This window comes from Lissotriton vulgaris, chromosome 3_1 (assembly GCF_964263255.1).
Source record: "Lissotriton vulgaris chromosome 3_1, aLisVul1.2, whole genome shotgun sequence".
Lineage (NCBI taxonomy): Eukaryota > Metazoa > Chordata > Amphibia > Caudata > Salamandridae > Lissotriton > Lissotriton vulgaris.
The window spans coordinates 1,409,941,895-1,409,961,416 of NC_141689.1; the positions used below are offsets into that span (position 1 = coordinate 1,409,941,895).

A 19,522-nucleotide genomic window follows, 5' to 3' on the forward strand; every position below is an offset into this window, starting at 1 on the left:
TTTCATGTAATGTTAGGTAGACTAAACAGCAACTTTGCAAGACAAAGTCTGCTAAATCCAATGTCAACACAGTGACATTGCATTGCAGTGGAACCGGATCCTGTGAAATTTTAAAAATATTAGCTGACTGGCAGCTGCGGAAATGACTTGGAAGTTAAATTTTGCTGCTATGACATGGGCGCTTCATAGAAATGATGTCATCCAGAATAGAAGGACAGACCAAATTTGACTCAATGCTATAGAGTAGTTTTTGGACTTTTTCCATGTAAAGTATACCAAAATTCTGCATGAAAGAGTGACGCCAGAGGTGAGCTCTGCTCTCATGGCTTACCTGTTTAGCAATGGCTTTACTGTCCAACTTGTTGTACGCCTTTCTTATTTTGGCTACTGTAAGTGAAGAGACTGACAAGGCATATAGGCCAAATGAAACCTTCTCCTCTGGTACCAGTGACACTAGGGATGAGAGGCCAGTCTCGGATTTTGAATCTTTGTCTTACATAAAAAAGAGAGAACAATTTCGTTAAATTAAATATAATCGAGACATTCAAATAAATACGGACTGCATCAAGAGGGTGTATTTTTCAAATAATTTTGTGAATAGATCAGTTTAATGGAAATCAGCACATGCTGTTTAACTGGATACAACACCAACAAAACTTCAATTTAGCCAAATGTTTGAATTCAAGCACTATGGGTCCGATTCACAAATGTTTTTTGGGGCCCTCAGTTTCACTTAGGGTTTTAAAGGCAGTATTTCACAAACCTAAATTCTACATCCTAATTAACAGAACAAGGATACTGTTATTTTATAATTGTATGATGCACTTACAAAAGTATTGCAAGACCCACGTACTTGACAACAGCCAATCGGGATTCAGAATAGGTTGCAGTACAGAAACGGTCATTTTACACTTTGTTAACAAGGCTCTCTTCATGGTAGACAAAGAAGAATCATGCCTTCTCACCCTCCTTGACCTCTCTGCATTATTTGACAAAAACGACCCCCTCACACTTCTGAAAAACGTAGAAATCAGAATAGGACAGAAAGGGACTGTAGTCAAAGGATTCGCCTCCTACCTTGACATTTGCTTCCAATGCATAAAAATGCCTAATTCTCGCTCTACCAATAGGCCACTCCTGAAAGGTGTGCCCCACAGCTCTAGCTTCTCGACGATCTTTTTCAACCTCTAGAGCCTCTTGCGCCCTCCTTTACTACTCCAACATCTCATACCATTTTATGCAGACAACACTAAACTATATTTAAAAGTCCCTATGCTCGTGGACAGAGTTCCACACTCCAGCACTGGCGAAAATAGAATCCCGGATAACTCATCATCACCTGAAACTAAACTCCACAGAAGACCGAATTCCTACTGATGCCCCCTCCACCCCCAACTGCTCTACACCAGTTTAAACATGGCTGAGGACACCAGCATCCTCAACAGTCAACCATCTATCGAAGACTGCACAAAATCACTTGGTTTTTACCTGGGCAAAAACCTTCACCTCCAAACACACATAATCAAATCAAATTAGAACAAGAAGCAAAACGTGTCCTTCTGCCTGAAAAGCTGAAACTGGTGGTTCAATCTCTTGTCCTTCTAGGATTAGACTGTGGAAATGCACTTCTAACTAGATTCGTAAATTCTTAAAGCAGCCCTCCACTCTGCTGCTAGACACGAGTCAGACTAAATAAAATAAGACCATACGACACTCATCCTGATTTAACTGAGCAAGTTACTGACTGAAGCTAGGGGCATCCTGAAACTGACCTGAATTTTTCATAAAGTCTTTCACAAAAAGACCCAAATCTATATGGCTTAGAAATTGACTATCTCAGAAGGCGGAAACCTCCTTGGGAGCTCCAACAACTTCCTACTTAAAATACCCTCTTTCAAAGGAAAAATAACCCTCAAACAAGCCCTCTCAGGATAGGTCTTAATGCTGTGGAATAACATTGCCCCTTCAATCAGAGCCACCCCTCTCCTAAAGTATTCAAATAGGAAATGAAAACTCTACTCTTCCAACAAATCCTCGTCAATGGCCCATTACCTTCTCCTACTAACCTAGTGTTACGGAGAATCTAAACTAAGAAATAATGGACCGCTGCTATATTAAACATTACTTAATAACCGGGTGCATGTACATAGATTTCCAATAGCATTCCATATCCCATAACCCAAGGGGGACGCTACTAATGTGATTACTCCTTGCACTTAGTCACCCCAAACATGGATGGAGACTAACTAACCTCAGGGTCTCGCTGATGCAACAAGATGCCTCACATGCAAAAACCACACACATATATCCTGGTAAAGACTCCTCATCAACCCTACTACCTTCCCATACGTTAACACATAAGCCTCATTTGCTGGAAAATGTTGATATCTTGGACTTCCTGGACTAAAATGGACTTTGACCAGCACTTTCGGTTATGCCTATTGTATATTGGAGAAAGTAGTGCAGCACAGGCTTGGATATAGCTAACAAAATCTGTTGTGTCAATCCTGTTCAATGTAAAGCGCTCTAATACCCCCGTTTGGTAAAGTCTGCACTACATAAAAAACCCTAATAAATCAATAAAAGTGGAAAGTACAGCAGTCTCGCAAAATGGATAGACGCACAAGTCAATTTGTAGGGGTGAGACTGTGTATCTGGCGGAATAAGTGTGCTTCCAGGGTGGGAATAATAAGAAAATGCACAGGATTTTATTGAGCATGTAGTGAGAGGAGTTTCTACAGAGGGCAAATTCTTTTTAGAGCAACAAAAAGTTACTAAAATTCACATTTGCCAATTATACTATAAGCAAACAACCCCCCCATGATGGAAAATTAGACATGCATGAATTTTTGCACTTGAGTACTCATGGAAATCTATAGATGTCTCAGATTTTCAGACACTATCCTGTAAGTCTTTGTCAACCCAAAAATAATCAGAGATTGAATTTGACTGAAAAAATAATCAGAGATTTCGAAGTTTTCATCTATAAGTTTTGTGATTAGGACCATTTCAAAGGTGTCAAGCGCCTTTATAAATTGAAATGGAAATAGGCCTACTTTCTTTTTATACCATACTGTTATTTAAATTTGGCTGTTGAAATTCAATGGTACCACGTACTTTTAAACATCAAACAGACAACTTCTGTGCATTCTCATTTGCAATGACATACTATTTTTACTCCAAAAGCTCTATTTTGTGAGAAGTAAAATAACTAATTGGAGCAAAATGTATGGCTAGAGGCTCAGTTTGAGAGATTAAAATTCACACACAACTCTTCTTCTTTAGCCACCCAACTTACTAATGTTACCAAGGTTGAAATACGGCAACTCCAAAAGCGTGGGTGGGCCTTTAGGTTAGACCATAAAGTATGGACCATTGAATGTAAACAATATTTGCTAGATACGATAATTTTACCATCAGCACGTTTCACCTATTCCAGTAAATTATCACAGGTCTTTAATGCATCCATGTGAAACCGTGCCATGCACGTCTTAAGCGAATACCATTTACTTGCTTAGTAATTTAAAACAAAGGCAAATGATTGTTTTAAAATGACATAGTAAAATGACATCAAGATGACTAACTGAGAAAAAAAAGAAAGACAAAGTGGCTCTTAAAATCAAAACTAGATTTAAAATATACTATTCCCAAAAGGTTGCACGTTAAATATATCAATAAGCTTTTCATGGAGATATTGGGGCAAGAGGATGTAGCCTTACGGCTTGAGCGGTCGACCACGGACCTGGGGAACCGGGTTTGAGTCTCAGCAACGACGCTCAACATAGTATGGTTCCAGGGAAAATCACTTAATCTCCAAATGCCTAACAAAATAATGAATGTGTTCATCTGTAACAAAACTGGTGCATGTAAAGTGCTCGGATACCCGATGCCTCGGGTATAGTTCGCACTATATAAAACTATAAAAAATAAATATCGGAAGCAAAGAGTGTTAGTCAAAATAAAATATGCTATTTGATGCAATTTAAACAAAGCTTATGTTGCAATGAATGACGTTGTTACAACGCATGCTTTTACCATGCATGCCTTTACAACACAGGTTTTTCAACGCAAGTCGTTACAACAACTTGCGTTGGGGGGTGCTGGATAGTGAATAGTTTAATTTACTATTCCAACTCCAGTCCCCGTGGATAGTAGGGAAGGTGTGGGGTATTAAATTAAACTATTACCTATCCTACAGCGACCCCCAGCGCAATTCGTTGTAATGACTTGCGTTGAAAAACCTGCGTTGTAAAGGCACTGCGTGGTAAAAGTTGCGTCGTAAAGGATGTTTCCCCATTATTCGGAGCAGATAATCCATTAGAAAAATTTCTCAATAACGTCAAAATCTATACAGAGAGCAAATGTGAAACAGGGGTCATCACTTTTTAAATTAAAAAAAACTGCATTTAAAACAAATATATAGCATCAAACGTCTACATATTAGTCAATATTTTCATCAGGTCACCTAAAATCTGAAAATATAGCCCTAGGTTATTTTTCGGTAAGTTGTCTAAAATAAAAAATTATAGTAAAAATGTGCTTTCCTGACTTTGGTTACAAAGATGCTCAATAAATGACACCAGAGCTTGGCACTGATTAAAGAGGCTGTAAATATAAAGAAGCTCAAAATATTACAGTGAGCCCGAGGCCTTCAGGAGTCCAATACTCTTCATTAGTACATCTGTTTCCACAAGGAACAGACATAAAAACCTATGAAACTCCTCTCCTCCAACGAAGTAATCCAGAAACAAACTCCCTATTATAGTAATGCTTTTTGGAGTGTTTGTAAAAGAGGATATCCCCTAACTTGCACCTAAGGCTACAACTTAACTGTGAAAATGTCCGACCTCATTTGGCATGGTTCCACCTAAGCTGACCCAATACACTTACTTGGCATAGATACTGATTGAAAGCTTCCAACATAGTTTGGTCCCAGTTCATAAATGGTGCTAATGCTAGCAGCAGTCAAGACCTCTTCCAGGAAATGCGTAGGCCCCAGCCGCCACACAAGAGAAGAGAGCTGGCGTTGAGCAGGTGGTGTGCCAATGTAGGAATAAACTGTACTGACTACCGGCGGATTGTTGGAACCAGATCCACCTGGGGTGCTGTGAACATAGTGAAGCTAGAAAAGAGAAAATAGTAGCACTGATTAATTAATGTGGAAAGGAAGGTGAATTCTTGCACACTTGTACTTACTTCAGGTACCTGGCCGCCACTGACACTGCAGGAACGAGGAAAAAGGACAAGCCCCCCACTTGCACACCAAGATCTGAGCGAGACAGCAATTTTCACAGAAATGCACATTTTAGGAGAAGGAACTTCAAAATCTCTCTCAACTAAGCTAGGACATGGAGAGCGGGTATGTATTAAAACAAATCGTTAACGCCGAAAGGCGAGCCACTGGAAACAGGATGTGCAGAGCATACACCTGAGTGAATTCTTGGCCTATAATCATCAACAGGTACATTTAAAGAACTTTCCACAGAGGACGTGAACACGGAAAAGGGAATAGCCTGAATCAAGCAACATTTTTAATTGGGTTCCGGTTTTTCATATTGTATAGGAAAGGCTACAAGAGCCAAGTGTTTGTGAAGGGACTGGCTGTGTGAGCTGACTGACAACAAATGTATCTTGCGGAACAAAAATATAAAAAGTTGGGATAGAAGAGACAACACTCTACTTTTGTTTCCTGGTTTTCCTCTGCAAATTAAAGAATACGTTGTAATGCCTGCCTTCGTGAATTACTGCCCAAGACCACTTTTTTATCCTTCTTTGCTCAACTTTGCTCAATTAGTAGTATTGAAACATAGCAGGATGGCTTGACTGTGATCTGAAATGTTTCAGGCAGAAGGAACAGACTCAACATCAAGAAAAGAGAGTATCTACCGTGGCAACCTATGTGTATCTCCAACAGTGGAGCTAGAAATGCAAAGAAGGGAAGGATGTGATGATGGGATATAGGGGCAGATGTATCAAGATTCCATTTTGCACTTCTCAAATAGCGATTGTTAAGGAATCGCTATTTGAGAAGTGCAAAATGGAATGTATGTAGAATTTCGCTATTTATTAGCGATTCCTTAGAATTCCTTAATTGCGATTAGCAAATTGCTAATCGCAATTAAGGAATAATTTCCCATTCATTTCTATGCGCCAGGAGGCCCATAGGAATGAATGTAAAATTATACTCAATTTGCGATTAGCAATTAGCTAATCGTAAATTGAGAATAATTTCAAGGGTGCAAGGGTGTCTTAAGGACAACCCTGCTGCACCCCTGAATTTGACATGTACATGCATATGGCGCACATACATGCCCTAAGGGCATGTATGAGCATCATATGGTACCTTTAGAATTAAAAAAAAGTGCTTTTTGATAAGAATTCGCAAATTACCACCAACTACAAGTTGATGGTAATTTGCGAATTCTTAGTCAAAAATCGCAACACTGAAATGCTTGATACATTTCAAATCTAAAATCGCTATTTCTTAAAAGCCTCGCAATATTAAGGAATCGATAAATTAGCGATTCCTTAATATTGCGAGGCTTTTTGCATGATACATTCCAAATCCCGTTTTTTTTGTGGCAAACGCTGCTATTTTCCGAATCGCAGCGTTTGCGACAAAAAACGGATGATACATCTGCCCCATAATGTTTGTAACCATTTTCTCCCCACCTACGACGAAGCAGCATTGTACAATTACTTGAAATGTCAACTGGATAATGTATGTGACTAATGTTGAATTAATAAAAAAAATATAACAAAAAAGAAGAAAAGAGGATCTTCAAAAACCACATTGAGGCCACCACTAGATATACCCCTGCTATCCTGTCTAAATATTTTATCACCAGGGGGTATGACAATTTGAGTGGTGGAAGAGGCACATAACTATACTCCATAAGTTTTAAAAAAATGAAAATTGTAAAAGTTTCTTTGAATAAGGCTAGTTTGGTTTTGTGGCAAGGCAGTAAGCAAGTGATTAGCAAGAAATGTTGTCGAGTTGGCCCTGACGGTTAATGTGGGAGGAGGAGAGAAATGTGCCATTTTGTTGACAGTGGACATTGTAATGTTGGCAGCAAGAAAAGAAAAAAAGTAGATGAATGGTCTTGACATTGCATATTATACAATTGTAGCTTAAGGATAGACGTTCATCACGAGAGTATTGGATCCTAGTAAGCTGACAGGCAGGGGTTCCGGTGCTTAGCATGTCTGTTGCATAGAAAAACGCAGGCATGCTTACTTTCGGTGAACCATCAGCATGGACACAGACACCCTCAAATAGGCCATCATCAGCTACAAGCCAGAGCTTACATGAGTTTGCTAGACAACTGAGTAGATAGTAGAAATAGAAGAACACCTTGGACAACTGAACAAAGTCTGATGCTCAGAGGCTCCATCTGGATTTGGTGGGCTCTTCCAACCAAGGGAGACACCGGAAAAAACACAACTGGTTATCCAAAAGGTGAGATACCAAACATATAAAAATAATATAGTTAAACAATAAAAATGCCAAATAGTGCTCCGTGTGACCCAGGTAAAATAATAAATTAAAAACCATTGGGATGGATTAAGAAAAAGAAAAATCAACAGGATAGCTAATAGTCGTCCTCAAGCCTGGTTTTCAGAGTTACATTTTCAAACCTGGAATGTTTGACAGCACAACTGTAAAATACTCCATTAGAAGTCTTTCTTTTATGCACGTCTTTTCTGTGTCAATTACAAGTGGCAGGATTTACATGTAGCTTAATGCCCCAACGCCTTCTCATTATTATTTAAGTTTCCATATAGTTTTTCAAAAATTGAGTGAGGTTAAAAACTGATCTGAAAGTGCACCCCTGAGATGTGCCTATAACTGATGTTGAATTCAATTTGATTTCACAGACCAAGGAAGATTTCTGAACTTCCAGCATAAATAACACACGTGTGAAAATGGGGTTGCCCCTCAATGTGAGGAAATAACTTTTTCTTTAGTCATTTCTAAAGCCAGCCATCCAGATAAGAGTACATTTACATGTTCCCACAACAGACAAGGGCCACCTCAACAGCCAGTACCTTTGCACACACAATCGGAACCGATGCAACGTCAAATGTAAAAACTGCAAAATGATACTGCTCTCCCCGCAGTGTGCATGCTGGACTGGGACATTATTATCCTATTTTGAAAAAAGGCTAATGGAGCTTATGATCATACCTTGAGTAACCATTATGAATTACTTGAATTTCAACATTTTGTAAAGGAAACACTAATTACAATAGGATACAGCCATTTGTTGTTTTTGATACCAGCATCTGGAATAACATAACCAATCCAATCCAAACAGGCTTTTTAGACAGATTATGTCATAAAAGCACATATAAAAGACAGATCAAACATAAGTGGTGACAATAAAAACAAACAGCAGTATAAAATATAAGCTGAATGGTAATACCACATCACCTTAAAAAGGAGAAATCTGTTCGGTTTTGAAAATCCATTAAAATTCAAATGTTAAAACTTAGTTTAAACAAATATAAAAATCCATATACAAAACATGTTAAAATAAGCTGGTACTCAAAATCGTTTGGCTTCAACTGTGATAGCTAAACTATGTACATTTAATCACTACTTTGAATAGCCTTCGGGAAGCTTAGGGAGTTTGATCCTATGGCCCAAAAACATAACATATGAATTATTTACCTTTGATAACGATGTATCTGGTAGAGAAATTGTCTAGCCGCAGATTCCTTAACTTAGAATATCCCCAGGCGTCAGACTGGATCAGGAAATTTCTTGCTGCAGCACCTCTGCGCGCCGGGGGACAGCGCCACACGAACCCACCCTGACGTTGTCCACGTACGTGACGTCAACGAGGTCATATAAGTCTCTCCTGGCGCGCTGACGTCAGTTTTCTTCGGATAAACTTTTCCGCGGTACAACGCGGAGCCACCAACAAAAAACTGTGAAAGTATGGGAACTGTGCGAGGGATGAAAAATCTGTGAACAAGAAGGAGGATGGTGGAGACACCATCATAAAAGACAGAATTAGACACTGCCTACATATAAGTGAAAAGCTTGTGAGAAAAAGCCCTGCAAGCTAAACGAAGATCTTTCCCTGATTGCAACAAGGGAAGAACATCTCAACAGACCAAAATAAATTGATATTGCCATGTAGAACTGTGTTGGTTATTAAGAACGGAGCACAGAAGAACAACAGTGCACTGTAGGAAGGAAGAAATGACTGGCCTTTTCCCTATATTAACGGAGGTTGAAACCAGAGCACAACCGACCCCCAAGAGGACGACCAAGAGGAGACCAAGACCGAGTCAATAGAAAAGACGGAAGGAAGGAAAGGTAACTGGAGAGGAAAACAAATCTTGTGCCGTATTACAGGAAAGAAGCCCCTCAGCAGAGGTTAGCTGTATATGGAAACACACAGAGGGGAGCCACAACTGAACTCCTGTGAAAGCTAAACTAATGGCAACTGAAGAGACCAGCGGAGAACACCACTCTGCAAGGTTCTCGCAGAGCGGGGAGGCTGGGTGGGCGTTAAGTAATCTGCGGCTAGACAATGTCTCTATCAGATACATCATTACCGAAGGTAAGTAACTCATACATCTGATAGAGACACCTAGCCGTAAATTCCTTAACTTAGAATAGATACCACAGCCATATCCCAAAGGCGAGGTGGGTCTGCTACAGACCAACAGAACGCGCCAAGCATCCAATCTGGCAACAGAGTGACGGATAAAGGGGGAAAGCTGTGGCGGAACAGCCAGAAAGCAACCCAAGCAGCTCAAAGAGCAGAAATAATGGGATAGTAGATATCCTAAAAAAACAAGAATGGCGCTACACCATAACCGTATAAAAATGACAGCTAGAAAAGGAAGGCTGAATTAGCTGAAGCCATGAGCCTAAAGGCAAGAGCTAGAACCTGAGCAATGCGTTGGGATAGCCGGCGGGACAAGAAACACGGCAAGTACACACCCAATCCCAAAAGGGGAAATAGGGGCTATAGCATCAATTTTAAACCCACTGAAATGGGTAGAAACATGCAGCAGGCAAACAGCCACAGAGACCTGAAAGTGGCTTACACAAGCAGCATAAGAGTGCCCGACCGGGCAATATGAAGCCAACTGAGAAACAACCCACAATATAGACTGCAGGCAGTTGTCAAGGACCACTGCCATCAGAAGAGCTGTCCCGCAGGCGTTGCTTGAACAATAGTAGGTGATAATTTGGAAAAAGGGCATATCCGAAGGAGGTGGCCAAAAACACCAAGGTAACCAATGGTGGGAAGAGTCTCAGAATCCAAGACCAATACTCCAGAAAAGACACGTACAGCGATGAACACCAAAAAGGGAGCATATGTCAAATCGGGAAATCACCCCAGTAAGCGAAAGCAAGGAGGAACCTATGGGCAACTTGCAACAACTCAGAAAGCTCCCCCACACATGGAGATATTGGTCCAGACCGTGCAGCCTCTAAAAAAGGTGGTGACGTAGGAAGAGGAATACCAAGGCAACTGGCATGTATAAATAAATGTATAAGCATATACCTATGTAGAGACAGAACTAGCCAGGAGCAGGAACATGTCTACACCGGATTATACCTAGTACAGTAAAGGTAGGTAGGAGCAGTTTTTGAAGAGGAGACCATGAAACCTCCCAAGGAGGAGGATGACTATGGTGTAAGCAGATGGCACCAGGGAAAAACATAGAATACCGTACAACGGACTACCAAGCGAAGCTATATAATAGCATACAAGTACCCCACATGGAGTATGCATACCCCAAACAACGGGGAACACCTCTTAGGACAATAAGCCAAGTCAAAAGAGCGCAGTAACGAACTGAACCTGTGAACATGAGTTCTGTGCCATATGACATTACCGAGCTGAGCCACCGGCTCAATACCACAGTCAGAGAACCAGACAAAGCAACCTGTGTAACACGGCCACAGCAGGCCAACAGGCAGCTCGAAGCAAAACGCATCCAAGGGATGCCAATAAAGGGGTAATCACCCTTGACCACAGAAAAAAGATGACATAAGGCTCACTGTCCATGTTAAATACAGAGCGCATCTAAAGGATGCTAAATGAAAAAGTACCACCACGGAAGACCGACCTAAGTGGGAGGACGAAAGCCCGCAAGGAGCGGATTCGGCGTGAGCATCAAACAGCAAAACTCCATCAATGGGTAATTCAACCAGCCGCTCCCGGATATTTTCAGGGAAATAACTATCTCGCAACGAAGCGTGACGGCAACAGAAACCGCCATAGTTAAACAAAGAATCCGCAGTATCTAAGGCTGAGCGGATTGTGAATTCGGCAAGGTTGCGGCCATCCGGAGGAGGTGAAGGAGATCAACGCTAGCACCTTCAGAGGTGGCAGACAGCAAAGACTCTGCAGAGTCCCACAGGGCAGAGGTAGCCCGAGCCAAAACACACACTGTATTTAAGGACAGTAGAACTGCATTAGTGGATGCAGAGATGTTCCTACCCCATGACTCAAGACATCTGGACTCCCGAGAGGGAGGAAGCGTTAGAGGGGGCAGGGAAGGAAAGGCAGTCTGCAACACAAAACCCTGCGCATCAGGGTGCACAAAAAGACAAACAAGATCATGTGGAGCTGGACGGTGGCGGTGCAAAACTGAAAGAAGCACCGGGTCACCTGAAGCAGGCCGAACCCAGGTACCCAAAAGGGCATCATAAAGGAAAGCCTCAAAGGGCAGTAGCGATTCCACATTCCAGGACCCACGGTTAAGGACCACAAGCAAGGGGTCCACAGACAAAGGGGCAGAAGGGGGTTGCATGTTTAAAATGCAGGTGGTCAATGAGACCACTCTCAGAAAAGCCGCACCAGCCTCGGTAGCCTTCCTCGGAGGGGACAAAAGCTCATCAGTGTGGGAGGGTTGTAAGCTGACCCTCCCAAGACACTGGGAGTGCGACCAATGCCCCACGGAAGGGAGCCCCATTGATGAGGATCCTGATGGGGTTCCTGTGGAGGCAAAGAGCCTGGCGGATCTAGGAGCTTCTGAGGAGGCTCCACAAATTCCAAGGGGGGAACTGGCAACAATATCTCTGGCGTCGGCGGGCGTGAGGGTGACGCAAAACTCTCCAGAGGCCTCTAGGGAAGAGTGCACAACCCTGCGTCGAAACGGCACCAAAACGACGCGTGACGGTGCCGATCGTGCCTCATTAGTCGTTGACTTGGCTGCATCCGGCGTTAAGTTGGCGCCGTCCGGCACCGAAACTACGACAAGCTCCCCTTCCAAAGAAGGAGAAGGCGCCGGTTCCGTGGATGCAAGCCTCTGGTGCCGCACCGGTGCAGACTGCCTCAAACAGGACAGGTTCCAACTCCGGAGAAGGCAGCGGAGCTGGGGAGGCGAGTTTACGGCCCCGAAATGGCGCCGACCCCGGCTCCGGACAGGCGGCTGCTTGCCCGGAAGTCCAGGGTGTGCTCGAGGCAGGGCTATGAGCACCGGCAAACACCTGCGACGCCACACCTGGGTCATAGAGGGGGACCCAGTTGAGCCGCGCCCAGGGACAGCCATGCCGAGAGAAGCTTCATATGGCGCTCCCGCTGAGACTTCGGCTTCAGGTGTTGGCAGGCTTCGCAGTCCGTGGAGTCATGCTGCTCGCCCAGTCACAACACATACAAATAAGATGCGGGTCTGTCGCGGACATCTGCGGTGGACAGGAATTACAAGCTTTAAAGCCCGAAGGCATCGCACACTGTTCCTGACTCGAAGCGTCGAAAAGGAGGCCTAAAACAGGCCAGAGGAACCGCTCACTACGGATCCGCGTTGCACGCGGAAAAGAAGGAAAACTGAAGTCAGCACGCCGGGATGGACTTATATGACCTCGCTGACGTCACGTACGTGGACGTCAGGGTGGGGTCATGTGGCGCCGTCACCCGGCGCACAGATGTGCTGCTGCAAAAAAATTCCGGATCCAGTAAGACACCAGGGGATATTCTAAGTTAAGGAATCTGCTGCTAGATGTCTCTATCAGATATGTATATTTGTAAAATGCACCTATCAACCAAGGGTATCAAGGCGCTGAATAACAGATGTTTATTGCTACCCAACTCGATGGTACTCATTTTATCAACCTCAGATGGATGAAAGACTGAGTTGGACCCACCGGGATTTGAACCTGTGACCATGAGATCGAACACAGACCCCTACAGTGGACGCATTAGTCCACTGACCGACCAGACCCGAAATAAAATCCAGTGTGTTGGCGGTATCCTTCTCCTAGCATGCTATGACAGAGCTGAACATACTTTGTTCCATGCATCAAGATCTCTTGGTCAGAAAGAGACACTGGGAGTGGGTGTGAGTACTTTTAGTTAGAATCTTGTAAACCGATCTATTTGGTCTTTTGAGAGAACATTAACGCACAATTACAGACTACATTTGCTCGATGTCAAAGGGGACACAGAGGGGACTTTGTAAGTGCAGAGCCCTTACCTACACATGCGGAGGCAATCACATGGGCCAGGGACCCGCCAGACAACAACCCGGGTAACTCTTGGTCCGGGACCTCTCTGTTTCAGGAAATAGGAGGCGAAGTCTACAGAGCAGACCAATCGCGAAATGCGGGACAAAGTGAAAAGGAGGATCCAGCCGTAGAACGTGGTGTCGTCACTGAGGCCGGAGGAGGACGCCGAGAAGATTCGCAAGGAGCTGAGAAGATCGAGTAGAAGAGAGACGAGACGCCGCAACGGAGAAACCCGCTGAAGACGTCGGAGATGCGGAGGATTGGTCCGAAGACTGGTGGATCGCGTCCCCCCCAGGAGGGTGCAACTGCCGCCGTAACTCAGGAGAGTTACGGCTTGGACGGTGAGTGACTCCGCACACGGGGCCCAGCTGAGCAAAATCAGGAAGCGGAAGGGAAGGTGGAGGGAGGTTTTGGGAGGAGGGAGGACGGGTAAAATAGGGCACTGTGAATAGCTCTCCCCGCACCATTATTTTTTTCTTCCTCTTGCCTGAATAGCTCCCTGAGCACTACCTCCCAACACTCCTCACTTGACCTCTCTCAAATTAGGTAAACCAGGCTCACAGGACCATTAAAGCGATACCGCCGTCGCCACCTTAAAAAGGAGTTCAGACATTAAGTGAACCTTCCTTACCTTTGAGACTCTTGGATACGGCACCGGGTGCGGGTGTGGTGAAGGCCCCCCCCTTTAATCTAAAGAGTCCTTAAGCAGAGTACTCACCATCCTCTGTCTCTTTCTTTGAGCATCCTGGGGGTCGGCAGACACCGGATAAACCAACATACCAACAGGAAGCAGACTCTGTGTACACCACCCCAAGAACTCTAAACCCTTAAGAAGAATACATCACAGCCATCCTGATTTTTCTTTAATAAACCTCACAAATGAAAGACTATTAAAGCCTCCTACCTTCTATTTCCGCCCATCCCTCCCACATTCATAAAAATTCATAATTATATTTTCCTAAAAAACAAAGACTGAACAGATGAAAGCAATACATAAATCAGACAAAAACACTCCAAATATTCCACAAAACCTTTCTTAAATTCTGTTTATTTCTTTTAAGAAAAGAAAACAAATGTGGTCTCAAACAAGCCTAACCAGCCAGCAGGAGATTCCTCTTTCTACTTCCTGCTATGGCAGACTGCCTGCTCATTCCACGCTTTTGCCAGAAATTGCACAACTCTAAAATCAAATTCGGGGTTAGATGAAAGGCTTTTGAAATTAACTGTGGGCTTCACTAGTCTAATGTCAGTCATTGCTTTTTGCAAATGTCATCACAAATTACAGTCTAATGGAAAAAGGGGGATCCATCACTTAGGTATTGCCCAATGCATTGCACCCTTGGGATGTGGAGGGTCTGCCATTTTCCAGACCATCAACAACTATTTAAATCCGGAAGGAGTTCAACAACACCAATGCCTGTGCTACAGGCTTTGCAAAGTATTTTTGTAAGGCTTTAGGGGCTATTTTGAATGAGGTGTGCAGCGTGTACTCAGACTTGTCAGAATACAGTATCCAAATGGAATATTAAGGTATCCCAAAATCAACTCTTTTCTGAAATATTAAATGTAATAATTTCTTTTTACTCATAAAAGGTCTTTAGCCTTGCTGGCAAAGTCCCAGAGTCTTGGAAGGAGGCCACAATCGTCCTGATCTTAAAACCAGGCAAGGACCCTTTAAAAGCCGACTCATACCATCCAATCTCTCGGCTGAATGCCGATTATAAGATCTTTAGGGGTATTCTAGAAGGGAGATTGGCGAAATTGGTCTGCAAGCTGGTTTATACTGACCAGAAGGGTTTTGTTGCAGGAAGACACATCCAGGAAATAGATAACATCGACCTGGCCATTGAGAGATCTGATCCATTGGCCACAGTTGCCGTGGATGCAGCCAAGGCATTTGAAAAAGTTTGTTGGGTGTACCTTTGGGAAGTATACTGGAGGTAATGGGATTCGGCCTCTGTTCAGATCCTTCTGAATGGTTTATTGACATCCAGAGGGGGACCCGGCAGGGTTGCCCAATTTCGCCTCTTATTTGATATCTATATCGAGCCACTGGCACAAGCCATTAGGTTAGATGAATCAATTTACCAATTTAAGTCCCAACTTTATAGTTGTAAGTTAGCTCTGTACGCGGATGACCTAATATTATACACTAATGACTCCTGAGGTGGTTATTCCCCGTGTGGAGGCGCTTTTGGATGGATTTGGGTCCCTGTCAGGCTACTTAGTCAATACATCAAAGACAGAGGTGATGTGCTGGAACCTAGATCAATTGTGTGGGGGGGATAACCAGAACAGAGTTAAGAAACTTAGGTATTTACATTGTTAAAGACCTGGAAAAAATCCCCCTGATCAATCTTAACAGAACCATCAAAGAAATAGACCACCGCTTTAGCAGATGGAGGAACCTCCCCTTTACCACCTATGGAAAAGTCAACTTAGTAAAAATGGTCATTCGCCCGAAGCTTTCCTATCTATTTACTACTATACCTCTGGCCTTTTCACTCAAGAGTATTAGTAAAGTTCAGCGTAAGATTGGGAGTTTTATTTGGGGGGACAAGGGTGTCAGGTTGGCCTGGAAGAAATTGAGATGCAGACTCAACAAAGGGGGGCTGACTCTTCCTGATATTAGTTGGTATGCGATAGCATTCCAGTTCAAAGATATTCGTATGTTACTTGTGAAACCAGAAGAGTCAGCCTGGGGAAGGTTCTTGGGAGAAATGGCAAGAGCGGAGGGAGGAAGAGGCGGTGAGGCTTTCTTATATAAAGTTGGGGCCCTAAATTATTTCAAGCGAGTACGCCTGAAGGTTATGAGGGCAGCTATGGAAATATGGTACAAAGTTAGACTCAAATGGGGTATAGGTTAATATTCAGACCTAGCTCCTATTTGGGACTCACCCAGAACACCTTGCTGCCTTAGAGACAGTCTGACGGTACCTATCAAGAGAGCGGGCATAACTATCTGGTCCGATTTGCTAGATTTAGAGGGGATCCACCCCAGGGAATTTCTGAGGGCTAGGATTGGTACAGGGCTTTCCCGTTTCAAATACCTATAGCTGGTATCATGGTTTGACGCAGAAAAAGAGGAAGTAAGAGGGAATCGGGATATTGAAAGATTGTGTCAATCTGTACATCCAATAAGGAAAGAGATATCAGTGTGGTATAACCATCTATTAGAAACCGAAAATTTGGAGATTCCATCTCTATCTACGGCCTGGAATCAAACTCCCCTTGAACCCTCAATAGATGCCCTTTTCGAGCACTCACTGAAAGTACTGCATGAATACATCAAACCTGCTAGCCTAAAAAATGAATCACTTTTTTGTCATCAATAGGTTGTATCACACCCCAGCAGAGATTGCCAAGTTTGCTCCAACTCCAACACCAAAATGCCCATGCATGACGCCTATAGCCAATGACCTCCACATCTTTTTTGAGTGCCCTGAATTACAAATTATCTGGAAGGAGATCGGTGACACTCTCCAAGATATTTTTAAGGCTAATATTGATGTTAATTTGTCACTAATTTTTTTCCGGGGACGATGGTTCATTTTGTCAGACAGCACCGAAGTCTCACAGAGAGTTACTACTATATCTGGTACTACTTGCACAGAGAGAGGTCTGTAAAAAGTGGAAAGACCCCCTACCTCTGAAAAGAGAGGACTGGCTTAAAGCCACATTTACTATGACTCGCCTGGATTGGGAAGGGGACAAGCTGACAAACATTGGGCAGCCCCTCATGAGTTGGGGACATAACCTAAGATTAATATAGCTGGTCCTATGATTACACCATGTTCCCTCACAAGTGGGACTGGTCAGGCGACCTAAGCGAGTGCGGTAAGCCGGGAGGCCCTCAGATCGTAACATCGGCTTCATAAGAAGCTTAATGGTGAGATGAGGACAAAAAAGACAAGAAAAAAAAGAAAATATACCAATTTCAGATTCATTTTTCCACAAAACCAAAAATAAATTTAAAAAAAAGATCTTTAGCTCTCCAAAACTAACTAATGTTCAACCAATCAGTGCTCAAAGGCAGGGGCTGGCAACCTAACAATCCAAAAAATGGTTAAACATCATATATAAAGATAATCTTTAACGTCCAAAAAGGAGTCAGGATGTTTTTGTTTCTGTTGTCTGTTTATTGGAGCCACAGATACTACAGGGAGTCCTTGTTTCTTTACATCAGTTTATGTACAGAAGTAATACACTCTGCACAGCCAACACGTGTTTCGCCGTAGGGCACATTCGCCTTCCTCAGGGCTTAAGTGTATCAAGATCGGTCACTGTCTCCTTGTATGGGCCAGGTTCAGCAAGTTCCATAATTCCCGTTTGAGAGTACACAAAATCTAGTATCTTCTTGCAGCGGAGATTAATACTCTCCAGATTCTAGATTTTGTGTACTTTTGACTGGGAATTACGGAATCAGAATTTGAAACAAGGAAGCACTGAAGTATTTGTGAATCCAAGAAACAGACAACGGAAACGAAAACATAATTCCTTTTTGGACATTAAATATTATCTTTCAGTTTGAGCACTCAGGACATTCTTTGTAAATCATTTTATTTTAGTAGTAGTGAAATTGTCTCGACTTTCTCTGCAGGGCAGACATCTGTCAAAGGATTTCACAGTTGTAGTTAAATAAATTCAACCTCACACATCTCTACTGAACGAAAAAGAATGCTACAGGAGTTGTGGAAAAGGCAAAACCAAAGGGTCTGTCTTACAAATAGAACCGAAGTAGAACCTTTAAAGTTGCTACACCTGAGCCCCTGTCGACTTGTTTTAAACAAATAACTTGCAGAAAATTAACATAAATTAGCGCGCTATATAAAACGTTATAATATTATAAATAAATAAATACTGAAGAACGTATGAGAGCTCCTTTTTAGGTCTCGGTCTGCGTAGGCTGCGCTTGTGCAGGTTTGCTGGCGAGATCTTATGTCTCTGGTACGGGGCTTAAACAAGCCAGCTCTTCTCCATTGGCTGGCTTCCTAAACGGCAGCCAGCCATTGGAGAAGAGCTTTGCCTGTCACTCTAAGCCCCGTCCATTTAGGATTGAGGGGCGTGTTTTTTCCTGTCCTTTCTTTCCGTGACGTCTTCAGGAAAAAACACGCCCCCCATCACACTGCCTGCATGCCCAAGTCAGCTCTACATTGGTGTTCCTGCATAACCGGAAAAAACATGCACCATCACGCTGACTGCACGCCCAAGTCAGCTCTACATTGGTGTTCCTTATTAAACAATCAGAGGGCCGACTGGCGCGTGCAGGCAGCGTGAGCAGACACACTGTCCCGCTCTCGTCTCCCCCCTTCCCGCAGCCCTCCTCCGTCCCGCTCTCGCCTCCCACCTTCCCGCAGCCCTCATCCGTCCTGCTCTCGCCTCCCATCCTTCGCTCTGCCCGCAGCCCTCCTCCGTCCCGCTCTCGCCTCCCCCCCAAATATTTGCATATCACAGTTGGAGGTAAAATTACACGAATATGTGAGTTGAAACTTCAGTTAATTCAGTGTAACAATTACGTTACAGCCCGATTCACTATAACTGCAACAAGACTTTACGTGACTATAAGGAAATGTTTGTAAAATAATTACATTGCACCCCAAACAAAGATGGCCGTTATGTTAGGTCACATAGCGTGACCCACATACTACTCGCATGGGAACAGGCAAGAGAGGCTCGTGAAAGTATGCCTCCTGCTCGGTGAATTGCACGCGGAAGATGCGTCTGCGTGCACAGGCGAAAGGCTAGAAGGCTGTGACCCAGCACGGCAATGGATCCCTAATGTAAAACCATTGGGTTGCACAACGAGCACAGCTGCTGGTACGGAACAGCTTATTCTCACCCAACGATCAGGCAGGCAGTCGTGAAGTGCTCCAGCTTCCACCTGGAATGAATGACCCCTGAACCAGGTATTCTGCTAACAAACAACGCAGGCAAGTGGTCGATCTGGTGTCTGCGGGGCAAGGAGCATTGGACAGCGTGGAAACAGTCATTAAAAAAAGTAAGAGTTCTATGTTTGTGTAGAGTTTAGTAGTTGTATAAATT

The 19,522-nt window shown here is 43.4% G+C and overlaps 1 protein-coding gene across 4 annotated transcripts in view; it reads right to left on the reverse strand.

The window, feature by feature from the left end:
- The window catches only part of WDFY3 (WD repeat and FYVE domain containing 3), a 2,050,643-nt gene that overhangs the window by 1,079,597 nt on the left and 951,524 nt on the right, over positions 1–19,522 (reverse strand). For all 4 annotated transcript variants that reach the window (XM_086961876.1, XM_086961875.1, XM_086961873.1 and 1 more), the window contains 2 exons: positions 4,891–5,122; positions 332–492 (listed from right to left, as the gene is read on the reverse strand). In XM_086961876.1, the coding sequence (XP_086818002.1) occupies positions 332–492; positions 4,891–5,122 (393 nt within the window). The remainder of the gene's footprint in view (positions 1–331; positions 493–4,890; positions 5,123–19,522) is intronic.